Source organism: Pristiophorus japonicus, chromosome 18 (genome assembly GCF_044704955.1).
Source record: "Pristiophorus japonicus isolate sPriJap1 chromosome 18, sPriJap1.hap1, whole genome shotgun sequence".
NCBI lineage: Eukaryota > Metazoa > Chordata > Chondrichthyes > Pristiophoridae > Pristiophorus > Pristiophorus japonicus.
This window is the reverse complement of record NC_091994.1, coordinates 15,799,964-15,817,777: the sequence shown is the minus strand read 5'-3', so window position 1 is coordinate 15,817,777 and position 17,814 is coordinate 15,799,964. Positions and strand designations below refer to the sequence as shown.

The 17,814-nt window shown below is 45.0% G+C and overlaps 1 protein-coding gene across 2 annotated transcripts in view; it reads left to right on the top strand.

The window, feature by feature from the left end:
- LOC139228567 (transducin-like enhancer protein 1) overlaps positions 1-17,814 on the top strand; it is a 158,188-nt gene that overhangs the window by 70,312 nt on the left and 70,062 nt on the right. Inside the window, exons 5-6 of one of the 2 annotated variants that reach the window (XM_070859692.1) lie at positions 4,898-4,960; positions 6,410-6,514. In XM_070859692.1, coding sequence (XP_070715793.1) covers positions 4,898-4,960; positions 6,410-6,514 — 168 coding nt within the window. The remainder of the gene's footprint in view (positions 1-4,897; positions 4,961-6,409; positions 6,515-17,814) is intronic. The other variant, XM_070859693.1, reaches the window with a different exon arrangement.

Below are 17,814 nucleotides of genomic sequence, written 5' to 3'. Positions count from 1 at the left end.
CTAAACCCCTTTGCCTCTCTACCTCTCTTTCCTCCTTCAAGACGCTCTTTAAAACCTACCTCTCTGACCAAGCTTTTGGTCACCTGCCTTAATTTCTTGCGTGGCTCGTTGTCAAACTTCTTGTCTTGTAATACTGCTGTGAAGTGCCTTGGAACGTTAATGGTACTATATAAATACAAGTTGTTGACCATGTTAGTGAGACAAGCTGTGGGAGATTAGTTGAAGAGGAAGAATGTTTAGAGGTGTTGCGTAGGCTTGTCGTGCAGAGTGGGAGGGGAGTGATGCATATCCAGAAAACCTCATCAATGCATGTTGCTGTATTTGAGTAGATGGGACCAGTTTTGTAGGATTTTCTACAAAAATGGCATTTTACACACACAACCTGGGGTCTCGAGCATGGTTGTGGTGTTTAGCGGCTTATCTGACCAGCTTAAGGCCATCGCTCAAGTCCTCCCCTGGGAATCCAGGTAGGTGCTTGTAAATTCCTTTGCTCAGTTAGAAGTCCGTAAAATTCTTGTAGCTTTCAGACGTCACGAAGAAATGCCGGGTATTTTTTTTCCAGATTATTTTTTCCTCTCTCCGTGTGACTCAACACTTCCAATAGACTGATGGATATTTTGAGGTGTTGCTCCTGGTGGATTAGAAATTGCGTTGTTGCAAGGGATGAGTGTCCGGGTGTGAAAATGGGGGCGGGCTGTACATTTCCACTGAGAATTTGGAAACTAGTTTTTAAATTGGGTTTGTTCTTTAATTGGTAGCTGTTGCTGACCTTTTTATCTTTAACCCGGTGAATGGTACTTTCATTCCTGCTTGCTGATTGCTGCATTCCTTCACCTGTTTAGTTGTGGTTGTTATATTTAACGAATATAAAACTTGAGCCAGTCCGGTGTCTGCGTGACATGAAAAGGGGTGCCACCTGAGTTTTGATAGATACGGCTGAGCACATGTGATGGGCTGTATGGAGGTACAGGTACAACGTCTCAATTCCGCTGTCCGAAAACCAGACATTTGAGAGAATCCCAATTGATATTCAGTAAAATAAAATTTGGAATTTTTGTCCGAAAACTGAACAGTTTCTCTCTTCCTTGTTAGGCTTATCCATTCAAATAAGCTGAAGATAAGCTACTGATTTTCTTGTCTGAAATCCAGAAAAATCCAAAACCGGCATGGTCTCGGTCCCAAGTTTGCCGGATTTGCGATTTTTACCTGTAGTAAATAGGAGCTTGCATCACTGAGTGGTGCAGTTGTTAAACTCCCACTTTTTAAATTACTACTTGCAGTACAAAAGCAAAATACTGCGTGTGCTGGAATCTGAAATAAAAATCAAAAATACTGGAAATACTCAGCAGATCAGGCAGCATCTGTGGAGAGAGAGAGAGAGTTAACGTTTGAAACATTAACTTTGTTTCTCTGTCCACAGATGCTGCCTGACCCGCTGAGAGCCAGCATTTTCCGTTTTTATTACTTATTTACAGTATTCATTCTGGAAAATCGTCAAATGTAGCATCCCCTAGCTCCATCATAGGCAGTCCCTCATATCGAGAATGACTGGCTTCCATGCCAAAAAAGGATAAGTTCACGGGTGTTCCAATGAGGGACCTGATATTCCAGGTCCCGAACTACATCCTGAAGGGTGGAAGATGCCTGTGCGTGGATTTTTTTAACGTGTGGTGACCGTTGCACACCAGCCACCACACGGGCTTGACAGAGTTAGGTCTTGGTCCAGTGGCAAGGGTTACCTAGCTATTGTACATTCCAAGCAATAATTTCACGTGACTAGGGTTTTGAGGGTGTGTGTATGTTGGGTTCTTTTCAAAGCACAGAGCCCTTGAAATATTCGCATCGCATCTCATTACGACAGTGTCTCTAAGAACAGACTCGCTGGGGGTTTCACTGCTGGCTCACTATTGATTCTGTGAAGTATACATGGCAGATCCTTGTTTGCATTTGTCCCCTGACTGAATACAACCCAATAACTCTGGCTCACACAAGTAACAACAGAGCTCTTCTGCTTGGCTCACTCGTGTGCGAAGTGTCTCACATTGACCCGTCTACCACTGTGGATTTTGTGGTATGAAGCAATTTAAAAACAAAATGTAATCTTTAACGCCATCAGTTTTATTTTGGTGTAAATTGCTTTAAGTACGCTGTGCTCCTGTGTCATTATGTGAAGTAGCGTTTACCCCTCTCTCGCTTTAAATCCCGGTTGGAAGTAATTTGTTTTAATTTTTGAGCTAATTTAACCCCGGATTTACTCGGCTTTAAAAATGAAGTAAGCACCTGGGAATCCCTGGCCAAAGACCTCCCTAAGTGGAGGAAGTGAATCCGGAAGGGTACTGAGCTCCTCGAGTCTTGTCGCTGAGAGCATGCAGAAACCAAGCACAAGCAGCGGAAGGAGCGTGCGGCAAATCAGTCCCACAAGGAGGGATTGGGCTTTGCTGTGATGCTCCCCACAGTTAAGCAGCCCGCTGGCACTCGCTATCTAAGCTTGTGAATGAAGAATGGGTCACTTGACTGAGGCACTGGAAGCTGACTGAGGAAGGGGAGATGAGGGGGACAAGAAATTTCAGTGATGGTGGTGGGGGTCTGGAACTCTCTGCCTGAAACCCTCATCACATTTAAAAAGTACTTGGATGTGCACTTTTTTAAAAAGAGCTATGACCTACTGACCTCATGCTGGAAGATGGGATTAGGCTGGGTAGCTCTTTTTCGACCGACATGGACACGATAGGCTGAATGTCCTCCTGTGGCATTTTTGTGATTTAACATGGAAACATACAGTGCGGAAGGAGGCCATTTCGGCCCATCGTGTCCGCATCGGCCAACAAAGAGCCCCACGGCCCTCGGTCAGCAGCCCTGAAGGTTACATATAAACCAATGAACAATGGCGGAAAGGTAAAGAGCACCCGGCCCAACCAGTCCGCTCCACACAACTTCGACACCCCTTACACTAAAACATTCTACATTCCACCCCAACCGGAACCATGTGATCTCCTGGGAGAGACAAAAACCAGATTTTAAAAAAACCCAGGGGAAAAACAAACCTCGGCTAATGCTGAGGGAAGGGGGTGGATACAATGGATTAGATGTTGGTGCCATCGCCCACACATTAGCTTGGATTGCTCCCTTGCAATCGTTCTCTGTATTTGTTCAGTTTCCAGCTTCACTCATTAGGTTATCTTTTTTAAACAAAATCTCATTTACGAAGCTGTCACTAACTATTAAGGAGTTAATCTATATTCTGTGAGCCTTCTGAAATTCAATAGGTAGCAAGAATCTAATGGAGGTAACTATATCTTAAAGTGCACCGTGACCGCTTAATTCACTCCTCTTTATCATACAGGGTATGTCGGCTCTCCTTATCTATAGTGCTCGAGCCGGCTGCTAATTACCACTCACCTCTCTCTGCAGACTGCACAGTGTGTGATTGCTGACGGCCCTCGAGTCTGCCTGGGTACCGGCACAAAGGAGGGCCATCTTTGTACAGACCTGCTGACAGTCCGGTTTACGAGATGTTGTTACCACCATTACTGGAAATCTAAAATAGCATACATTCGCAGTGTGTGTGATTCTTTTCAGTTAGTGTTTTCTGTGGTACCCGACCATTTTTTTTCCACTTCGTTTTATTGACATTTTAACCTGAAACTTGATTATCTCAATTTCCTGATTTTTGTTTTTGTGAGGGGAGCAGACTGGGTTGGGGGGGGGGGGGGGGGGGGGAAATAACTTTAATTTAAAGAGTTTATTTTGGCTACACATGCACTGTAGGATTTTTTTTTTCTTTCTCTTGTCTCCCTTCCAGTGCAAGTCGCATTAAATTGCTTCAGTTTTTATCTTCTCTGCTTTATGTGTGCTTGATGAGTTTGTCAGCCTGACTGGTTCTGCGGCAGAGAAATTCTGGAGTATGTACACTGTCTCCCAGGCCTTTCTCTGTCTCCTGTACTTTGCATTTACCCTTCAGCGTCAAATCCTAATTAAAAGCTGGAGCCTCCACTGTTGCCAGGGTTTGAATCTCCTCCTTTTTGTCTGTCTTTAAAAAAAATAATGCGTTAATCCTAAATACATTTCTTTACCTTATTTTTAAAAATCTGACAGAAATGAAGCATTTTGTTTCTTTTAGTTTGGTAGTAGCTCTTCTAATTCAGTCCCAATACATGAAGTTTAAAACCAGCTGTATTTATCATGTCCTCAGCCATTGGCCAATTTTGGTCTCCCAAGAGGGGTGCTTGAGGGAGGAGTATGGACACACAATTTAACGTACTGGAACTCTCTTTGTTCAGCGAAGCGTCGAGGTGCACTTGCCCATGTAACGGCTACACGAGCTACCAAATAAAAGGACTTGCATTTATATAGCGCCTTTCATGACAGGACATCCCAAAGCGCTTTGCAGCCAATGAAGTACTTTTTGGAGTGTAGTCACTGTTGTAATGTAGGAAACGCGGCAGCCAGTTTGCACACAGCAAGCTCCCACAGACAGCAATGTGATAATGACCAGATAATCTATTTTAGTGATGATGATTTGAGGAATAAATATTGGCCAGGATACCAGGGATAACTCCCCTGCTCCTCTTCGAAATAGTGCCATGGGCTCTCTTCACCTGAGGGCAGACGGGGCCTCGGTTTAACATCTCGTCTGAAAGTATGTTAATTAGATGTAGGTTCCCTATTCCAGCGTATTGGAAGCTGTTGGATCACACACTGAACTAGTTAGCAGAGTCTTCAACATATCTCTTCTGTTCCAAGTGTATAATAACATGCAAGATGCAAATGTAGAACAATACTTGCTTCCCTTTTTGGAGCAAAAGCAAATCCATTTGTTGCACTAATGTGCATGAGTTCATGTTCACAACTCTGTATTAGAATATTTTTGTTTAAAACCCATTCCTTTTCTTCCTAGACTGAAATAGCGAAGAGACTGAATGTGATCTGTGCCCAGCTCCTTCCTTACTTATCACAGGAAGTAAGTATGACTTCTTACAGCCGTGAAATTTATTCTATTTTTTTAAAAATATAAATCCGTTAAAATTCTCTCTTTCCAGACAGTCTCTAGTTTGTTTTCGCTTTCCTCGTTTGTGTTTGTTACAGTTTATGGAGTAGTTAAATTAATACTTAACACAAAAGCAATGGTCACATGTTTTGGGCTAGTGAAAGGAAAGGAGTGTGTTGGCCAAGGTTTCAAATCGGGTTCCTGGACCAAGTTGTCACGGACTACGAGGGAGTCCATGAGGTCATAACCCTTTTCTGTATGTTTGTAGCCAAGATTTTTGGATCTTTCCATATTTATTGGCATGCTATCTTGGTATACAACAACAGAAATAAACCAGAGTAGTGTTCACACTTTTATCTTTTGGGGCGGAAGAAAGACTTGCATTTATATAGTGCCTTTCATGACCTTTGGATGCTGCAAAACGCTTTACAGCCAATGAAGTTGTAATGTAGGGTAGCTAGCACTATATTTCAAATATTGGGACATGAAGACTCCAGGAGGGTGTCAATATTTCAGAAGTAGTTTTAAAACAACTGCATTATGGTAATGGCCACTCCTGGACTGTTGCTCTTTGAACTTCTGTCTGAGGATGAACCACACTGTTCGCAAACTTGGTGATATATTTGACACTGAAATGTGCTTTCGACCGCATATTGCAGCATAACTAAGACTGCCTGTTTCCAACTCTTAACGTCGCCTGCCTATGCTCTTGCCTCAGCTCATCTGCTGCTGAAGCCCTCATCCATGCCTTTTTTATCTCTAGACTTGACTATTCCAGCATTCTCCTGGCTGGCGTCCCACATTCTACCCTACATAAACAAGAGATGATCGCAAACTCGGCTGCCCGTGTCCTAACTTGCACCAAGTCCTGCTCATCCATCACCCCTGTGCTCGCTGACCTACATTGGCTCCCGGTTAAGCAACACCTCGATTTCAAACTTCTCATCCTCATTTTCAAATCCCTCCATGGCCTCTCCCCTCCCTATCTCGTAATCTCCTCCAGCCCCGCAACCCCACAAGATGTCTGTGCTCCTCTAATTCTGCCCTCCTGAGCATCTCTGATTATAATCGCTCAACTATCGGTGGCCGTGTCTTCTGTTGCCTAGGCCCTAAGCTCTGGAATTCCCTGCCTCCATCTCTCTGCCTCTCTAACTCTCTTTCTCCTTCAAGATGCTTCTTAAAACCTACCTCTTTGACCAAGCATTTGGTCACCTGTCCTAATTTCTCCTTGTGTGGCTCGGTGTCAAATTTTGTGTCTCCAGTACTCCTGTGAAGCACCTTGAGACGTTTCACTACGTTAAAGGCGTTATATAAATACAAGTTGTTGAGGGTGACTTAACCCTATTACTAGACTTCGAATGCATATATTGAATTGGTTTATTCCATCCAATTTTACCAGTCTTCCTTTTGGTACCTTTCCAGCATCAACAACAGGTAATCCAGACCATAGAACGTGCAAAGCAAGTGACCATGGGCGAGTTAAATGCTGCCATTGGGGTCCGAGGACTTCCTATTCTACCACCCCCAGTATGTATACCTGTGACTTTTATTCCAATGGACTTTTTTTACTTGGGCGCTGTAGGCTTTGCATAACTGGCACCTCTTGCATGAGACGACACCCCCTCTTCCCCCCCCCCCCCCCCCCCCCCAACCTCTCCAGAAAGGAGATGATGGTGAGACGACCACTAGAAAGATAACGAAACTCCCGTCTTTAGAAAGCTGGTGAGACTGTTCTCGCTCTCGCTCTCTCTTCCCCTCCCCCTTAGAGAGGAGATGATGGTGAGACTCCCCTGAGATGGTGAGATTTCCTTAATGTTGAGCCGCCCCCTCCTCAGAAGAGATGATGAGATTCCCTCCCAATAATGGTGACGCCCCCCCCCTGAATCATTTGAGCCTGAATCATTTCATACGGCTGGACTATGACACAAAATCTGCTTCCCAAAAAATTCTCCTGCAGTCAGATACCATTTTATCTGATCCATTTAGGAACACCTCTTTTCTAATAAAATGAGAAGTTTAGAACCTTGCTTGTACACTAGCTGCAAGCTGTGTTGGGTCCGTTCAGTACAGAAACCAATGCAGCACAGTGATTGTGTCGACACCCAGGCTACACTGGGCGATCCTGCTGCATTATTCAAGGGTGTAATGTGCTGCTGTCTCATCTCTCAGATAAAGCAGCCGTCCCACTTGGTTCTGTGGAAAGCTCAACATTTCCTGGCTCTGTTGGTGCATTTCATGAAGAAAATCTCAATGTAAATGATTCCACTAAGGTGCTTTTTGGTGGTGCGGATAGGGGAAGGAGGGAATGTGCAAACCCAAGACTAAGTTTTTCCTTGCATCCTCCATTTTGAGATTGTGTGGGGGGGGGCAGTCAGCATGCACAGAAACCTCGGAGACCATTTGCGAGGGGGCAGTGCAAAGTCATCTTAGTTCGTCAAATCCAAACCATGTGCAGAGGAATGGAATGGGTCTGAGCAGCCTGAACTCTAACCTTCCCATTCTCCACTCTGGAGCCCACATAAGATAAGAAATAGGAGCAGGCATAGGGCACATGGCCTCTCGACCCTGCTCCGCAAACTGCTCACCCTTCGCCTAGCCAACGCCTCACTGGCAGCTCTGTTTAACTTTTGAGGACTCGTGAACTTGCATGTGTGTTTTGTATATTTATTCCAAGCTGCAGTTTTTCCTGTTTTTTTTTTTATATATATAAAAGTAAAGACCATTCTCCTTCATGTCGAGCTATGTTTTGGGGGCACAGGAGAGGGAGACTCTAATCACTATGTTGAGTTTAGCAGCGATGCAGTGCTGCTGGCTCCTGACGTGTTGTCACAGCTGGCAGCAACCTCAAAGTAAACTTGCTGGGACGGCTTGTTTTTTTTTTGTTCCTCGCTCCTCCCCAGCAACGGGACTCGCCAAGTCTGGTCCGTCCCACTCGCTGTTTCTCACTTGCTGTATGTTGCAGATCTGGAGCTGGTGGCAACAACAAATCATGAAATCTATAAAGCACCTATAGCCAGGAGTGCCGGGTAATCCGAATGGATAGTTATCCATTCCCAATGCTGTCGATCACTTTGATGAACACACAATCCATCAACGGCTAGCTTGTTCTTCTTTTTTTCGTGGATTAATCCCACGTACCCAGCTTCGCCTTGACTTCTGAGAACCTGATTAAAACCCAACTCTTCAAAGCTTTTGATCACCCCACCTAATATCTCCTTTTTTGGCATGGTGACTATTTTTGTCTGTGAAGTGCCTTGGAGCACTTTTCTATGTGAAAGGCACTATATAAATGCACGTTTCTGTTGGCCCTAAATGTCTTCTCTCCCCAGAAATGCATGCACTTGGTCACTGAACTGGAGAATAAATGTGTTCAAGAAACAAGTTTGTACTTCAGTCTCTGTCGAGCTGCCACTGAAACTTCTGAGCGTCCACCCTGTCTTTGTTTATATGTGCTGTTCCTTGAGGCAGTCCTTGCACTGTGCATACGCTGCTCTCGGGTGGCTCCTGGGTTTGGAGGGACAGTTGGAAGTGAAATTAAGGAATGGACTTCCTCTGTTCGGTTTGTAAGTAAGGCTGAGGGTACAGCTTCAAAGTTGCTTTGATGTATGGTTACGCTTGTCAGCTCTTTGGTGTTCAGGGAATAGTTGTAAATTGTATATAAAAGAGCATATGTATGTAGCTTGTAACTTTTGCCAGTGTCAGATGTGCCTCTTGTATCTGAGAGTGAGCTTGGGGTTAGCTGGGAATGTAGGCTGCTTCAAATGCAGAGAAACACTCCCTCCAATCGCCAAGTGTTCGCGATGCAGGAACCGTGTCTTTTGAAATGAGGGCATGGGGCAGCGGTGATGTAGCTCGTGATCAGTAAGCGCTCCGCTGGGACTTGGCTGGCTCCGCTGTGAGACTGGGGAAGCCCTCGACCATCACCTGCCCTGGAGCTGCTTCTAGCCGGAGCGAGACGCCTGCTTCCTCTGCGAGCTGTGACCACACGGAGTAGTGGGGAGAAGGAAAATCCCAAACCGCCCCCCCAATACTCGTCCCGTCCACTCCTGGTCGACAATACTTCAGCAAATAACTGAAACAATTTAACATTGGAAAGAAAATACTTGTGTATATCTCTTTAGTGTGCCGTCATTTTTTTTAACTTTTAAATTAACATGATATATTAGAATATGTCAACATTTAATTAAAAAATTGAAAGATTTTAAAAAGAGCAATGGGGTCACATATTTTAAATTGTGTTTTTTTTTTAAAACTTTAAGGTTTCTTTTTCTGAAAACACAAATTAATTGAGCTATGAAATTTTAATCACTGCTTTTAATATTTTAAATTTCTATTTTTGTTAATGTTCTATTATTCATGATTACCTTGGAGGATTGTGGAGAGGGTTTGAGGTGGGGACATTGGGGTAATGGATTGAATTGGCAGATTCATTGTCGACTCCAAAGCGCGAGTAAAATGCACAAATAATGTCCACGTTTGGATTACTTGCAAACCATGGCCCCTCGACAAAACAAATGCTGTGCCTTAAACACTTAGTATACCTTCATATACGATGTCTCGAAGTGCTTTACAGCCAATGAAGTACTTTTGGAGTGTAGTCACTGTTGTAATGTGGGAAACACGGCAGCCAATTTGCACACAGCAAACTCCCACAAACAGCAATGTGATCATGACCAAATAATTTTTTTTTGTTATGTTGATTGAAGGATAAATATTGGCCAGAGCGCCAAGGATAACTCCCCTGCTCTTCGAAATAGTGCGATGGGATCTTTTACATCCACCTGAGGGCAGACGGGGCCTCGGTTTAACATCTCATCCGAAAGGCTGCACCTCCAACAGTGCAGCACTCCCTCAGCACTGCACTATTGGCCTAGTTTTTTGTGTTCAAATGTCTGGAGTGGGACTTGAACCCACGACTTTCTGACTTGGAGGCGAGAATGCTACCCACTGAGCCACAGCTTGACAGTGGATGACCGAGTGCTGGTGTAGTTTGTAACTTGCAGGTCTAGGTTACTGCTTGCAAATATTTACTTGCAATAAAACTGGGGCGTTGGAATGGAAATCCAATGCCATTGTCGTGGAGTCATCCAATTAAACTGAACTGATTTTGTATTCTGGGTCCTTAACCGCTGTTAATCTCCCAGTGCTTGGCATTCACTCTGTTGTTTCTGTTTGCATGTCTCTCTGCATTTCTTCCTCCTGGGGACAAGGAAGTAGAAAGTATGAAAGGAATGTTTATTTTTAAAAAAATCTTTTGAAATGCTGCATCCTGAGAGAGTGCGGCTTTTAATAGGCCATTTGGTGGGAGATATAATTCTGTTTCCCACCTCCTCTCCCTTTCAAGTTCATGATCTCAGCTGGGTGGTTGTCCGGAGATGGTGAGGTGCCTCTGAAATTGACTAGTGGACACCAACCTTTTGCAGTCCCGTGTCCTGCGCGATGGTGTTGGGAAGAGGCCAAGAAGCAGAATAGTTACCCTTCTCCCACAGTTGATGCATGGCCCAGCAAGGAGTGGGGCAGATGGGAGAAGGAAAGGGAAGAAACGTTTTGACCCCTTCTCTCTCTCACAAGCTGCGCTTTCTAACTGGGTCTGTTTCAAATTACAAAATGTGCAGAACCCTGCCCGTGTTCAACAGATGGAGCCTTTCTGCAACAGTCCCAGCAATATTTGCTAATGTCTTGCAAATGGAAATGGTGTGGGAATTTACCATTGCATGCAGCTTATTACGACTCCCTGAATGTGGCTTTTTAAATTGAGTGAAATGCTCAGTACAATGGTAATGCTGGGTTTGTGGTAGATTTCATGAATGAGGAGCCTGGTGGTGCTTTGCTTTGCGATGGTGGCGAGGCAGGAGTTGTAACATGCAGTCCCATTTCAAGGATTCCTCTCTAACCATTTCATTCTGACTTTAATTTGCATGGCAGTTGGTATTTGCGGTTATAATGTATCTACAAAAAGCATTCTATATCTCCCAACGTGCAGCTTTTGGGGTTTGGTCTCCGTGTCTCAAGGACAGATGTCTGGTGGTTGAGCCTTGTTTCTGATGGTTCAAGTTTTTTTTTATTTGCATACTTCCTTTTCACTCTAACGCATGCCGCTCTCCTCCTTCGCAAATTGATGCTGCTTTCGAGGTTGCTTGGGGCGCTCGCTACCCTGCTCCTCCGCTAGTAGAAAGTGCAGCAGAGACTTGTGAACCAGATGACTTCTTTCCAAGTTGCCGACATGGTCTGCATTAGTCTGACTGAGCAGTACACCCACTAAAGTTGAATGTAGCACTGTTTGTTTCAGTGAAGCTCAACATCAGCTCGAGGAACAGCACCTCATCTTTCGTTTAGGCACTTTACAGCCTTCTGGATTTGACATCGAGTTCAACAATGTCAAACCATAAACTCTGCCCGTGTTTTTTTCCCCCCCTCTTTCCTACAGCAGCTGTTGATGATTCTGCCACCTCCATTTACACCCTATCTAGACTCATCTTTTGTTAACTTGTACCATTACCACCTTCTTTAGCCTTGCACCATCATTCCGTTTGTCACTTAATCACTCCTGCTTTCCACCCCCTCCTAGACCTTCCCTTTTGTTCGTTCTTCTGCTTTCCCTGTCCCTGCACTTGCTTAAAAATCTGTTACATTTCCAGTTCTGACGAAGGGACATCGGCCTGAAACAGTAACTCTGTTTCCCTCTCCACAGACGCTGCCTGACCTGCTGAGTATTTCCAGCATTTTCTGTTGTTCTAGCACTGCTTGCATATTTATGGGGTGTGGGGCGGTGGTGGGAAATGAATTTAGCTTTAAAATAGTGGATCCATGGGTGGTGAGGGGGAGAAATGCATGATTGAGTAATTGTGCGTGGACCTGAGGTGGGGTTGATAAGCTTGCTGGTTAAAGAGGAAATTAATGCAATAGTAAGGATGGACATTAGCTTGGATGATGTAGAATCTGTATGGGTGGAGCTGCGGAATACCAAAAGGCAGAATACGCTAGTGGGAGTTGTGTACAGAACACCAAACAGTAGTAGTGAGGTTGGGGATGACAGCAAACAAGAAATTAGGGATGCGTGCAATAAAGGTACAGCAGTTATTGTGGGCGACTTTAATCTACATATAGATTGGGCTAACCAAACTGGTAGCAATACGGTGGAGGAGGATTTCCTGGAGTGTATTAGAGATGATTTTCTAGACCAATATGTCGAGGAACCAACTAGAGGGCTGGCCATCTTAGACTGGGTGATGTGTAATGAGAAAGGACTAATTAGCAATCTTGTGTGAGGCCCCTTGGGGAAGAGTGACCATAATATGGTAAGATAGATAGATAGATTTTTCACCAATAAGGGAATTAAGGGTTACGGGGAGAGGGCGGGTAAGTGGAGCTGAGTCCACGACCAGATCAGCCATGATCTTATTGAATGGCGGGGCAGGCTCGAGGGGCTAGATGGCCTACTCCTGTTCCTAATTCTTATGTTCTTATGATTCTTAAGATGGAGAGTGACAGTTAATTCCGAGACTAGGGTCCTGAACTTAAGGAAAGGTAACTTCAATGGTATGAGACGTGAATTGGCTAGAATAGACTGGTGAATGATACTTAAAGGGTTGACGGCAGATAGGCAATGGCAAACATTTAAAGATCACACGGATGAACTTCAACCATTGTACATCCTTGTCTGGAGTAAAAATAAAACTGGGAAGGTGGCTCAACCATGGCTAATGAGAAATTAAGGATAGTGTTAAATCCAAGGAAGAGGCATATAAATTGGCCAGAAAAAGCAGCAAACCTGAGGACTGGAAGAAATTTATAATTCAGCAGAGGAGGATCAAGGGTTTAATTAGGAGGGGGACAATAAGAATACGAGAGGAAGCTTGCTGGGAACATAAAAACTGACTACAAAAGCTTCTATAGATATGCGAAGAGAAAAAGATTAGTGAAGAGAAACGTAGGTCCCTTGCAGTCAGATTCAGGTGAATTTATAATAGGGAACAAAGAAATGGCAGACCAGTTGAACCAATACTTTCCTTCTGCCTTCACGAAGGAAGACACAAATACCCTTCCGGAAATACTAGAGGACCGAGGGTCTAAGGAGGAGGAGCTGAAGGAAATCCTTATTGGGTGGGAAATTGATGGGATTGAAGGCTGATAAATCCCCAGGGCCTGATAGTCTGCATCCCAGAGTACTTAAGGAAGTGGCCCTAGAAATAGTGGATGCATTGATCATTTTCCAACAGTCTATCGACTCTGGATCAGTTCCTATGGACTGGAGGGTAGCTAATGTAACAAAGGAGGGAGAGAGAAAACTGGTAATTATAGCCAGGGATGGCAAAATTTGATCACATTAATTTTTTATTTGTAACACTTGTATATGAGATCTTTATTAAGTATAAGGTTCTGGTCTCTGGTCCTTGTGTTTGGATGACATCAGTAGTGGGGGAAAATGTTGGAATCATTTATTAAAGATGAAATAGCAGCGCATTTGGAAAGCAGTGACAGGATCAGTCCAAGTCAGCATGGATTTATGGAAGAGAAATCATGCTTGACAAATCTTCTGGAATTTTTTGAGGATGTAACTAGTAGTGGACAAGGGAGAACCAGTGGAAGTGGTGCATTTGGACTTTCAAAAGGCTTTTGACAAGGTCCCACACAAGAGATTGGTGTGCAAAATTAAAGCACATGGTATTGGGGATAATGTACTGACGTGGATAGAGAACTGGTTGGCAGACATGAAGCAGAGAGTCGGGATAAACTGGTCCTTTTCAGAATGGCAGGCAGTGACTAGTGGAGTACCGCAGGGCTCAGTGCTGGGACCCCAGCTCTTTACAATATACATTAATGATTTAGATGAAGGAATTGAGTGTAATATCTCCAAGTTTGCAGATGATGCTAAGCTGGGTGGCGGTGTGAGCTGTGAAGTGAATACCAAGAGGCTGCAGGGTGACTGACAGATTAGGTGAGTGAGCAGATGCAGTATAATGTGGATAAATGTGAGGTTATCCACTTTGGTGGCAAAAACACGAAGGCAGAATATTATCTGAATGATGGCAGATTAGGAAAAGGGGAGGTGCAACAAGACCTGGGTGTCATGGTACATCAGTCATTGAAAGTTGGCATGCAGTTAGAGCAGGCGGTGAAGGCAAATGGTATGGTGGCCTTCATAGCTAGGGGATTTGAGTATAGGAGCAGGGAGGTCTTACTGCAGTTGTACAGGGCTTGGAATATTGTGTTCAGTTTTGGTGTCTCAATCTAAGGAAGGATGTTCTTGCTATTGAGGGAGTGCAGTGAATGTTCACCAGACTGATTCCCGGGATGGGAGAACTGATGAGAGACTGGATCGACTGGGCCTATATTCACTGGAGTTTAGAAGGATGAGAGGGGATCTCATAGAAAAATATAAAATTCTGACGGGACTGGACAGGTTAGATGCAGGAAGAATGTTCCCGATGTTTGTTTGGCAAGTCCAGAAACGGGACACAGTCTAAGGATAAGTGGTAAGCCATTTAGGACTGAGATGAGGAGAAGCTTCTTCACTCAGAGTTGTTAACCTGTGGAATTCCCTACCGCAGAGAGTTGTTGATGCCAGTTCATTGGATATATTCAAGATGAAGTTAGAAATGGCCCTTACGGTTAAGGGGATCAAGGGGTATGGGGAGAAAGCAGGAAAGGGGTACTGAGGTGAATGATCAGCCATGATCACATTGAATGGTAGTGCAGGCTCGAAGGGCCAAATGGCCTATTCCTGCACCTATTTTCTTTGTTTCTATGTTTCTTCGGGACGACTTTGTTGCCAGCAAGTGGGACCTGGACTGATGGTCCCAGTAGTGTGAGGGCAAGTTGAGGGGAAGTTTTGACTTGATACAATCTTGAGGGCAATTTATTCTTTTCTGCTTCCAGGTTTCTTACGAATCTCCATCTTGCTTTCATTACAGTAATTTAGCATTTTTTCTTTCCATGATATGATTTTATGCATAATAATATGAAAAATAAGTTAGACTTCCTTCAATCCATTATTTTTTTCAGGGGGGGGGAAATATAATTATGGTCTTTAAGTGGTAGATGTTAGGGCCTGGTCTTCGCACTCTTTACCTCAGGCAGCCGAAGGCAGCACTGGCACACTGGAGGCGATGTTGAATCTCCACAACAATGTCTGCTTTTATTGACGAGGCTCCCGAGGTATGGGAAATGGTCCACGTTGTCGAGGGCCGCGCCGTGAATCTTGATGACTGCGGGGGCAGTGCTGTGTGGCGAGTACAGGCTGGTGGAGGACCATTGTCTTAGATGTTAAGCGGAAGACCCATGCTTTCATATGCCTCAGTGAATACGTTGATCATATCCTGGAGTTCAGCCTTAGAATGTGCGCAGATGCAGATCGCCCTAGGTGGAGAGAGTGCATCCGGGAGGGCGTTGAGCTCTTCGAATCTCAACACCGAGCGCATGAAGAGGCCAAGCGCAGGCAGCGGAAGGAGCGTGCGGCAAACCAGTCCCACCCACCCCTTCCCTCGACTAATGTCTGTCCCACCTGTGACTGGGTCTGCGGCTCTCGTATTGGACTGTTCAGCCACCAAAGAACTCACTTCAGAAGTGGAAGCAAGTCTTCCTCGATTCCGAGGGACTGCCTATGATGATGGTTTTTAAAATTATGAAAGGTTTTTGAAAGCGTGGATACAAAAAGAATGTTTCCACTTGTGGGGAAGAGCATAACTAGAGGCCATCAATATAAGATAGTCACCAAGAAATCCAATAAGGAATTCAGAAGAAACTTTTTAACCCAAAGAGTGGTGAGAATGTGGAGCTCGCTACTATAGGGACTGGTTGAAGTGAATAGTATCGATGCATTTAAGGGGAGGCTGGACAAGCATGCGAGGGGGAAGGGAATAAAGGGTCATCCTGATAGATTTAGATGAAAGACTGGAGGAGGCTCGAATGGAGCATAAATGCGGGCATGGACTGGTTGGGCTGAATGGCCTGTTTCTGTGCCATATATCTTGTGTAACCCTCTGGTGTTTCCTGTAATACTATGACGACCTGTTTGAGTAAAGTGTAATATTTAGTCTTTTAATTACTTCTGCAATCTAAAATCTCAGCAATCTAACAGGCCAATTTGTTTCATTAATCTTGATTGAACAGTGATGAGATTTGATGTTCAGCCGTCATCTCTGCTCAGGCACTCCGGTGGCATCCATTAGAAAGAATGACAGTGATTTGCATAGGGTGGAGGGGGAGGGAGCTGGGTCCTATATTAGGAAATACTCTTCTGTGAAATTTCTTGATTTTTTTTTTTTACACGTTTAGTTTCCAGTCGGCTTGCCCTCCCTGCTCAGGCACTCTGGTGATGCCCATCAGAAGAGAACGGATTAATTGTAGAGAGCGGGAGTTGTGTAACTCTGACCCATCATCATCGTAGGCAGTCCCTCAAAATCGAGGAAGACTTGCTTCCACTCAGTGTTCTCAGGTGACTGAACAGTCCAATACGGGAATTGCAGTCTCACAGGTGGGACAGACAGTGGTTGGAGGAAAGGGTGGGTGGGATTGGTTTGCTGCATGCTCTTGGCGACAAGACTCGAGGTGCTCAGCGCCCTCCCGGATGCTCTTCCTCCACTTTCGGCGGTCTTGGGCCAGGGATTCCCAGGTGCCGGTGGGGATGTTGCACTTTATCAAGGAGGCTTTGAGGGTGTCCTTGAAACATTTCCTCTGCCCACCTGGGGCTCGTTTGCGGTGTCTGAGTTCCGAGTAGAGCGCTTGCTTTGGGAGTCTCGTGTCGGGCATGCGGACGCCCAACAGAGCTGGTCGAGTGTGGTCAGTGCTTTGATGCTGAGGAGTTGGCCTGATCGAGATCATGACGGTGCGTCTATTCTCCCAGTGGATCTGCAGGATCTTGCGGAGGCAGCGTTGGTGTTATTTCTCCAGTGCTTTGAGGTGTCTGCTGTATAAGGTCCACACAGATACTCCATCCGAGGCAGCCACGATGCAGATTTCCCCCAGGTGGCAACGCAGTCTCACTTTAAACAGTCTTTTAAAATGCTGAACATAACATAAGACGCACTCAAATTTGCGGGGCTATGGGGAAATAGGGGAGTGGGACTAATTGGATCACTCTCCCAAAGGCATGATGGGCCGAAGGACCTCCTTCTGTATTGTATGATTAGTGCGAAGAGGAATGAGAGATTTATGTGCTTTAAAACTATGCCTCAGTCGGGTAAAACGTTCATTTTCTGCGCAATCTGTTAAGGTCCTTTATTTATTTGTTTTGCTTGCTATCCCTATCTTTGTCTGCCTTCACTACCTAAACCACCCGACCTGAGAGACGAACACGGCCTTTCATTCTCCTCTAACTTCAGGGATGCCAGAATAACCTTTTGCCACGAGCTGCGATCAGAGCTGGGAGCTGTTTGCGTATTTATGTCTTTGGATGTCTTGCTGCCTTGCAGGTCAGGATACATCTGTGATGATGCTGTGTGAACTCTCCCTTTCGTGGTCGGGCCTCGCTGCCGTTCCGGCAGAGAGCCTGCTCCTGTGTTGGGAGAAGAGGGCCAAAAATCTGACGGCAAACCACGGGGGCCAGCCGGCGCAGTTAAAGGCAGGGGGCATAGGTGAGAATCATGAGGGAGGACCACAGAAGCTCACTCATCAGGGAGGGAATGGGAGATGGGGTGCTTTTTTTTGTGTCCCCATAAAAATAATTTACAAGTCGTTTTTTTTAAAAAGACTGGCCTGCAGCTGTCCCTTTAAGTGACCCCTGATTGGGTTGTTCGGCGCCAAGTACCAATGGTTGGAGCGTGCACAGTGGTACTTCAAAGGTGCATCGGGGCCCTACAACACCAACTACAGGTATTTGTACTTGT